This window comes from Physeter macrocephalus, chromosome 14 (assembly GCF_002837175.3).
Source record: "Physeter macrocephalus isolate SW-GA chromosome 14, ASM283717v5, whole genome shotgun sequence".
Lineage (NCBI taxonomy): Eukaryota > Metazoa > Chordata > Mammalia > Artiodactyla > Physeteridae > Physeter > Physeter macrocephalus.
Window position 1 is genome coordinate 79,680,224 of NC_041227.1, and position 9,241 is coordinate 79,689,464.

The 9,241-nt window shown below is 59.5% G+C and overlaps 1 protein-coding gene across 1 annotated transcript in view; it reads left to right on the top strand.

Moving 5' to 3' along the window:
- The first annotated feature begins 173 nt into the window (after positions 1–173).
- The window catches only part of IQCE (IQ motif containing E), a 26,202-nt gene continuing 17,134 nt past the window's right edge, over positions 174–9,241 (top strand). The window contains exons 1-8 of the mRNA XM_028498061.2: positions 174–344; positions 484–554; positions 1,633–1,705; positions 1,904–1,953; positions 3,872–4,035; positions 5,641–5,696; positions 6,896–7,095; positions 8,648–8,752. Of these exons, the coding sequence (XP_028353862.1) occupies positions 174–344; positions 484–554; positions 1,633–1,705; positions 1,904–1,953; positions 3,872–4,035; positions 5,641–5,696; positions 6,896–7,095; positions 8,648–8,752 (890 nt within the window). The remainder of the gene's footprint in view (positions 345–483; positions 555–1,632; positions 1,706–1,903; positions 1,954–3,871; positions 4,036–5,640; positions 5,697–6,895; positions 7,096–8,647; positions 8,753–9,241) is intronic.

Sequence of the window (9,241 nt, forward strand, 5' to 3'; positions counted from 1 at the left end):
GCCTGGCCTCCTCCGGGCCCGCTCCCTCCCAGGGGCTTGCTGGGGACCGGGGTGTCCTGGGCGGGCTAGGCTTGGTGAGTTTTGCCTCTAGGGACCGAGGTGGCTTCCTCGAAGGTAACCGCGCAGCATCCCGTCCTTCTTCCAGAGGGTGGCTGTGGAATGGGATGGAGGGGATGGTGGCACCTTTTGAGCCGGGAGCATCCCCCGTGGCCCCACTCACCGGCCCCTCTGCTCTGAGCGGGCAGGACAGCCTGGCCCTGTCTCTCCTGCTGAGTCTAGAAGAGACGCCAGCACCGATGGGGAGGAGACTTAAGTACAAGGCGCTCTGGCAGGAGGCTGTGCAGGTGCTGCGGGGTCAGCGGGCAGGGGACACCCAACCCCGCCCACCCGGGAGACAGGGCCGGCTGAGCCCCTGGGGGGAGGGGGAGGGCGAGGCTGCGGGCCGCAGAGACGTCAGCTTGACGCGTCGTGTTCCCTTGGCAGGTGATCAGCGGGCTAAAGCAGAGGATTCTCAAGCTGGAGCGGCAGTGCAAGGAGAAAGACCACACTATCGAGTACGGAGCCTTGGGGGGCCGGCCGGGGTCGGGGGGTGGCACAGGCTCGGGAGGGGCCCGCTGGGCACGCACCTGGCCTGCCTCCGGCTCCGCGTCCACGCGCGCCGTGCCCTCAGCTCCAGCTCCCGTCCCCACCCTGCCCCCACGTCTGCGTCCAGCGTCGCCTTTCACCAAAACCGGAGCGTGAACAGCAGCGCCTCTTCCACGCGTCCCTAAGGAACAGTGTTCCCCTTTCCTCTTTTCTCGCTCCTGTTCCACCGAAGAAGTGCTTTCTCTCCTTAGTCTTCTGTGGTCACTTTTTATCTCCAATATGAATTGTATAGACCTCGATGCAAGCCCTTAATGCTTGGCCATCTCCCCTACCTGCTTCTCTCGCTGTCACGCACTATCCTGGTGCTGTGCTTTTAGAGCAGCAACGCGGACTCCTTTCCTGCTCTTTTATCACAGAGGAGAGCCTTTCCTAGCTGTGTTTGAGTTTACTTAAGGAAATCTGAGTTTTCACTTTCTGCTGCATCCTCTTTATACAATAGAACCCCCCTCCTTTGTTTCTTGCTGGAATCGTCAACTTTAAAATCTTTTTCATTTGCCGATTTCTTCTGTCTCCGAATCCTGAACTCTGTAACTTTACTTTCGTTTCTCTGTTAGAGCCTTTTCCCTAAAGTCTGTTAAGTGTTGAGAACAAGGAGAATTATACAGACAATACAACTTGAAAAAAATGATTCTCTTTCCTTTAAAGAACCATTCCCCCCACCTTCCCCAAAGATGACTCGTCCTGTCTCACCCTGAGGTCTGTCTTCACAATTACTGCGGTTTTTAAAGACAGGCCCTTGTTAGCAAAGAATATTCCCCTCACCCTGGAAAGGGGCAGGTCCAACAAGGAAGGGCCCTGTAGGTGTGAGAATTCTCTCCTCGGCCTTGTGCAAGGCCACGGCCAGCTGAGGGCCGGCTCAGGCTTCGCTTCCCAGCCCGGTTCCCTTCCAAAGCCCATCCTTCTCCCACGTTCCGGGAGACAGGCTTCCCTCTTGCTCTGCCGGGGAATGCTGGCACTGCCATGTCAACTCTGAACTTGGGTTTTTAGCAAACTGCAGACTGATATGAAGACCACTAACTTGGAGGAGATGAGGATCGCCATGGAGACGTATTACGAGGAGGTGCGTGCCCTCCTGCCCGGGACGGGGGGCGGGGGCGGAGGGTGGGGGGCCAGCTGCACTGAGGGGCCCTCTTCTAGTTCATCTTAACTTGAACGCAAATCAGCAACTTAGTTCTCACTTCCTGCCACCGGGCAGAAGTCAGGAATCATTGCAGTTTTTTCATTTTGTATTAAATGCATTTTAATTTGGTGTTTACAGATTCATCGTCTCCAGACTCTCCTGGCAAGTTCTGAAACGACAGGAAAGAAGTATGAGCCTCTCCTTGGGAGCCATGTTTCATATGTTGTTTTCATGTTAAACTGCTGTCAGAGCAGGGTAGGCCTTATGTGGAGCCTGCAGACACGGCCCTGACTTTGGGAGCCTGCGCCCGTGTTACTCACGGTAGAGCCGGCGTGTTTCCCTTTGGGATGGTACAGACGTGTCCTCACAGTTGCCACGTGCTGCCTACTAACAGCGCAGTCGGTGCTCTGGGCTTTCATTGTTCGTACGACTTCACAGCTTCCAGCTTAGACTTAGAAAACACTATTTTTCAAAGCAGATCTTCCTTTTCGGAAGACGTTTGGTACCAAGGTCAAGTTCATCTTGCCAAATAAGTTTATTGGGAGAGACATCAAAGTTTCCTTACCTCGTGGATTTTCCCTTGTCCCTTTCCTAGGTGATATCAGGCTTTGAACAAATTAGGAAAGGAGGGATCCCTTATCTTAGATTTGGTTGTGTCACCAGCCTCTGCAGTGAATTACTGACATTTATTGAGCATTTACCATGTGCCAGGCATCGTCTTCCCTTTTTTCCTTTCCCCCAGTAGTTTAAAATGAGGGCTGGTCGGGACTTCCCTGGTGGCGCAGTGGTTAAGAATCCGCCTGCCAATGCAGGGGACACGGGTTCGAGCCCTGGTCCGGGAAGATCCCACGTGCCACGGAGCAACTAAGCCCGTGCGCCACAACTACTGAGCCTGCGCTCTACAGGCTGCGAGCCACAACTACTGAGCGCGCGTGCCACAACTACTGAAGCCCGCGCGCCTAGAGCCCGTGCTCTGCAACAAGAGAAGCCACCGCAGTGAGAAGCCCGCGCACCACAACAAAGAGTAGCCCCCGCTCACTGCAACTAGAGAAAGCCCACGCACAGCAACGAAGACCCAACGCAGCCAAAAATAAATTCATTAAATAAAATGGGGGTGGCAAACTTTCTGTAAAGGGCCAGAGGAATTACAGTCGATTCCCATTATTCACAGCATTATGTCCTGTAAAGGGTCCACGAACACTGAATTAGGAAATGCTGAACCAGTGCTTCTAGGGGAAGCACGGAGTTCTGTTCCTGAGACCCTCTGGTCACAGCTTTCCCATCACCTGACCAGTATACAGCCCGCCTTCATGTGTGTTTCTGTTTAAAGGCACCTTATTTAGTGTCTGTTGTTGGTTCATTAGCCCTGAACTCTTGACCAACCGCGCCGTGACTCAGGCCTGAACGAAGCTCTGACACGTGTGGTTCCTCCCGGATCTGTGTCACAGCCTCCTAGCAAGTAAGAACGAGGCTGCACGGGACCACTGAGAGTGATGAAATCAACAGAAAGCACAAAAACCTGAAAAGACCTCGAGATCCACCCTGTGGATAGGACGAGCTCTGAGACCAAGTGCGGATGGCGCTTGTCCCTGCAGCCGGGAGTGAGCCCGCCTGCAGCTCAGACCCTCGTCCACTCTGCCCGTGAGGGACCACAGAGTGCCCGCAGAGGCACCGCAGGCGTCGGTTTGGGGGTTACAGATACGTTTTAGAGAGCAGGCGAATTTGCAAATATGGATTCTGTGAATAATGGGGAGTGACTGTATTTTAGACTTATTATGCGGAAGAAAAGGCAAGATCGAAACTATCATCTAAGTACTTATGGAACAACAGAGAAAATAAATTTCCACAAGTTTTTTAGTGATCCTGTTTAACGTCCATTACTAATGACTGGACACGGTATTTTGTTACACAGGCTCGCTGATGGGAAGAAGAGATAGCGGTCTGCTTGTCTGGGCTTCAGGGTTAATGTTCCCTGTTTAATCGCAAACGTTCACCAGCAGAAACCACGCTGAGCGCCCGGGCTGCCGGGCGCCCGCCCCTCACTTAGGACGCGTATTAAACCAGTTCAGGCACCAAACCTTAGCCGCTTGGTCTCATTCGTCCCAGGCCTCCAGTGGAGAAGAAAATCGGCCTTAAAAGGCAGAAAAAAATGAGCAGTGCCCTGCTGAGCTTGTCGCGGAGCGTCCAGGAGCTCACGGAGGAGAACCAGAGCCTGAAGAAAGACCTGGACCGCGCGCTGAGCGACTCCCCCACCGCCTCCAAGATAAAGGGTACCTGCTCCCCAGGGCCGCCAAGGGGGGAGGCGGGGCTGGGGCCGCCAGGACGGGCCCCAAGACGCGGGCGGCCGCGGCCGCGGCGGAGTCGTGGCCCTCCTTCCCCCGCGCACCCCGGGGCAGCGCTGCTCCGAGGTGTGTTCCAAAGCGGCGGGAGCCTGCTGGGCGCCCGGCGCGGTTCTAGACGCAGAGCTAGAGCAGTGAAGGCGCTCTTGCTAAGACGAGAAGCCAGCAGGTCAGATGCCGGCCAAGTGGTAAGAGCGCTGGTCAGGCGGCCGCGGGGGTCGGGGGGAGGAGGGGGGCCGGGGGGGGGCACCAGCAGGCGCAGAGCCCCCGAGCGTCCCGGCGCGTCCGAGGCCGGGGGCCCAGCCTGCGCACGCGCTGGCCATGGACACAGAGGTGAGGCCGGGGGAGAACAGGGCCCTGCAGGCCACTCGGGACAGAGGGCTGGAGCGGGGGTGGGAGGGTCTGCCTCGTCTCTCGAGGACCCCCTGTTCCTGTGCTGAGTGGACGCCGTGTAGCAAAGGGCCTCGCAGGGGCCGCCGGTGGCCTGGCAGTGGCGAGAGGTGGCCAGGCTCCGGTGCCCGTGGGGAGTGGGTGCAGCCCGTGAGGGACACGGGGCGGGGGGGGGGGGGGGGAGGGGGGGGGCGGGGGGGGGGCACCAGCAGGCGCAGAGCCCCCGAGCGTCCCGGCGCGTCCGAGGCCGGGGGCCCAGCCTGCGCACGCGCTGGCCATGGACACAGAGGTGAGGCCGGGGGAGAACAGGGCCCTGCAGGCCACTCGGGACAGAGGGCTGGAGCGGGGGTGGGAGGGTCTGCCTCGTCTCTCGAGGACCCCCTGTTCCTGTGCTGAGTGGACGCCGTGTAGCAAAGGGCCTCGCAGGGGCCGCCGGTGGCCTGGCAGTGGCGAGAGGTGGCCAGGCTCCGGTGCCCGTGGGGAGTGGGTGCAGCCCGTGAGGGACACGGGGGTCCGGGTCCGCAGCCTTTCTCTGGGCTACTGCAAGGACAGGCAGGGGTGGGGGACGTGGAGCGAGCGTGCCGGCAGGGGGTGGGTGGGTGGCCGGTGGAGGTCGGTGCGTCCGTGAGTCGGGGGTCGGGCGGGGGCCTCAGCAGGAGGACCGGCCCTGGAGGCCGACGGGGACCAGATGACCCGGCGAGAGTCCGGTCACCCAGTGAGCGAGTAGGGGGAGGGTGGACCAGCTGAGCCGCTTGAGGGGCCGCCAGGAGCTTGTGGGTGCCGGGGAACGTGCTGGGGGCCCGGGGGCTGGGATGTGGCCGAGTGGGCTTGCTGGTGAGCTGGAGAAGGGCCGTCTTGGCAGCTGCTGAGGCCAGAGCCTGACGGGCTGGAGTCGGGGGAGAAGGCCGCGCCGAGCCCTCTCCCGACCGTTTGTGTCGGTAGAGCCGCGGTGGAAGGGAACAGACGTTGCCGTGGAGCCGCCCTCGGCACCGCAGCTCGGCCGGGCGTGGGGCCGCCGGCCGCGGGGGCCGGCCTGTGGAGGGGCCGCCGTCGGGCCGTGCTGCAGACGGGAGGTCCGGGCCGAAGGGGCCCGTCGGGACGGCTGTACGAAGGGCGCCCGTCACACCCCGCTGTTCCATCAATCAGGCTCTGTGGAATGGAGCAAGCCCCGGCTGCTTCGGCGGATCGCAGAGCTGGAAAAAGTGAGTGGGGTCCCGCCGCGGCACCCTCCCTGCTCAGGACCCGCCTGCGCGAGAGCGGCGGGTCTTAGAACACGGGACAGACGTGGCGCCGCTCCCAGGACTTACGCAGGGAGTCGGGTCGCGCCGAACGTGTAAAAGGTGGCCGTCTGTCCGCAGACGGCACGCGGACACGCTGGCAAGAGGAGACTCTTACGGGTCCGGACGAGACCTAAGGGCGTGTCATGCCTGTCCCTCGTGTCACAGGCGGCAAAGCGTGGTCACACGACACGCCCAAACGTGTCAGGCTCCCGTGGGCACCCGTCGCTGGGTGCGTAGGATCCCAGAGCCTTTCAGACACGCGGCCTGCCGTGCACGTGGGGGCTTTTGCTGCCAGCCGCCGAGCAGACCGTGCTTCTCACCGCTCGTACGTACGGGAGTATCTGAATTCACAGAAAACTGCATCCGCGCTTTGCCAACCAGGAGAGTTAGGAAGTTAACGTTTCCGCATTTCCCCCATGGGAATGTGCAATCGTAGTCGATCTGATTCTGTTGAAATGGGTCGGAAGCGTCCCTACCTTTTGAGTGCTGGTACAGTATCAAGTTAGAGCTGTCAGTTGTTTGGCCGAGCAGAGTAAACCTGGAGGGGAACAATGAAAAAAAACAATAATTTCACGTATTTACAAAGCAGAAAACTTCAGAAGTGTCTGTAAATTGTGGGTAGTTCACGAACAAAGCTTGTTAGGAAAGAAGGGCAGCCAGAGGTGGTCCAGCAGCCAGCGGGGCAGCGCTTTTCTGCTCGGGAAGGTGCTCAGCATCTCCAGCTGGCAGAGCTGGATCGTCTTTGACGTGTGAAAGCATAGAGGCTGAAAATTGCAGATGTCCCAGGGAAATGATAGGGTGAAGGAGCACAAGGAAAAGCAGTCGACGAGCTCACTTCCCGTGCCCTCTGCTGTGTTTATTACGGCACCTGCCCCATCCCGGCTGGCTCTGCGTGCTCCCTGCTCCAGAGGAAGAGAGTCCTGGGGGCGGGGGTGCCCTGCCATCGCCCCCAGGACTCTGCTGGAGCAGAATCGTCCCCGGTCAGCGTCCCGGGTTTCTCAGATCGCACGCGGAGCTCTTCGCATTCCCTTGCTTGGGATGAGTTTCCCCTTGGCCATTGTCTCTTTCCTAGGCAAGTAAAGTAAGAAATAACGTCTAACAGATGCCTGTGTTGCCTCCAGAAAATAGGTGTGATGGAAAGCCCCAAATCCCACGCTTCAGAGGCGGTGAGGTCTACCCCGCCGGCTCACCGGGTGTCCAGCTCCACGGCGCACCGGCAGCCGCGCCCCGACCGCCAGGAGGAGAGCGAGCGACTGCGGGGGGCTGTGAAGAGCCTGAAGGGCGAGCGGAATGCCCTGCACGCCCAGCTGCAGGAGCGAGAGTACGTGGTCCCGCACAGCTGGCGCCCGGCCACCTCCGGGAGAGGTCCTGCTCCCGTGACTTGTGTAGTTGCTGGACTTGAGCTGTTCTGGGGATTTGGGGAAGGCTCAGCTCATAGCAGTCATCACACAGATAACGTTTATACGATTCTAAAACTTGTGATGTTTTAGTTGTGAAATGAAGGCAGCTTTAGTGAGGAAAAGGAGACACTGATCGGCCGTATTACGTCATGAAAAGCACGGGGCGGAGGGTGCCATTTAACTCTCTTTACACGGAATTCCAGAGGGCTTCCCAGATTCTTTTTTAGAGAAGAATTGACCGTGACTGATTCGTGTAAAATAATAGGCCATCCGTCAGATCTCTTGCAGAGGGGCTTAAAGATTCAGTACCATGTTCACAACATCTAATCTGTACATCCAGCAAGACCCAGGTGCCGTGGCGTGTGCGGTATCCAGTGTGACCATAAGAGTGTGGTCTAGGGTCTCGCTCTGTAGCCCCCTCAAAACGCTCCCGTCTCCTCCACCCGTTGTTTACGTGTGGCTTCTCCAGTTGCAGTTCTGTCGCGAGCAGGCTAAACCCACGCATCTTCTGAGATGGTGTTTCTGAGGCCTTGCTACTCAGGGTGAGGCCTAGGAAGCCAACGGCCTCAGCCTCAGCTGGGGGCTGCTTAGAGATGCAGACCCTCGGGCCCTGCCCACCCAGGGCTGGTTGCCTCGGCCCGGCCCAGATCTCCTGAACCTGACTGCATCCAATGAGACCCCCCGCCGCCCCGGTGATTCATGTGCGCGTCTAGGTCTGAGAAGGACCTGTCTCTGCTGCCTTCTGTGGACAGCAGAAGGCAAATCCCTTCCCACTCCACCTGTTTCTTCACCTCCAGTCGAAGCCTAAGAGTGCATCCACGCGCTAGGTTCCTTATAAAAATCAGGCCGGTCATCTTGCACGGCGAATAGCATCTCTGATTCTCTCTTAAGCCGTCGCGTGGCACGCTGATAACCTCCACTCGGTGAGCCCTTGCCACGTGACGCTCCTGGTGAAGTATCTCACTCACGTGAGGTCACCACCACGGTGAGCAGTGGAACGTCTGAAAGCCACGTTCTTAGCGAGGCGTCCCCTGCGGGGCACAGGCAAGCTTGGGTGGGGGTGCCTGGGTACCCTCTTGTCCTCGAGGCCTCAGCTCAGGCTGCATCACCGGCTGGCCCGGGGCGGCTCCTGGGAGCTCTCGTCTCAGGAGCAGACTAGGCGCCCAGCTGTGTGACGGCTGGGTTAATGGCTCTCCCCGCGGGACGGTGACGCCGTGAGAGCAGGGCCTGCGCCTCGCCCGGCAGCCCTGCTCCCGGCGCGCGCGGAAGGTGCTCAGTAAATAACCGAGCGCTTCCGGCTCCGCTCCCAGCTGCCTGCAGTCACAAAGAAAGGGCCCTTCTTCATCCTCATCCGTGCATACTTAAGGAGGTTGGACCCGTTACTTTTCCTGAAAGCTCTTCTTGCTCTGATGACCCAGGTCACTGTGAGCCTTTGTTTTAATGACGCTGAAATATCTCTGGTTCCTCGTTCAGTCTGGAGGTGAAGCAGCTACTGCAGACAAAGGCTGACTTGGAGGAGGAGCTGGAAAGCATGAAGGAGGGTGAGAAGGAGGGAAGAGAAAGAGAGGAGGCTTTGAGGTGAGTGGCCGAAGTCAGAAGACACGCAGCCCCAGCCCCTTCCTTCTCCCCCTGCCCCGGCCACCCCGGCCCATGCGCGCTCGGCCCGCGTCAAGAGCGGCCCGTGAAGCTCCAGCCTGATCACGCCACTCCTCTCCTGAGGTCCTCCCGTGGTTTGCTGTCGCCTTCGGAGTAAATATCCGACCTCTGGGGAAAGGCTGCTCACGGTCAGGCCGGTGTTTGCCGCTCTGGCATCACGGCCAGCTCCCCGGCCCGCACCCTCCTCCAGCACGGCCACTGCGGGCAGCCTCAGAACGCGCCCTGACTCCACACCCCGGGTCCAGACGCCACCTCCCACGCTCCTTCATTGACCTCTGTCCGCCGCAGATAAAAAGTGGACACGTGGCGGGCTCCCCTGGTGGCGCAGTGGTTGCGCGTCCGCCTGCCGATGCAGGGGAACCGGGTTCGCGCCCCGGTCCGGGAGGATCCCACATGCCGCGGAGCGGCTGG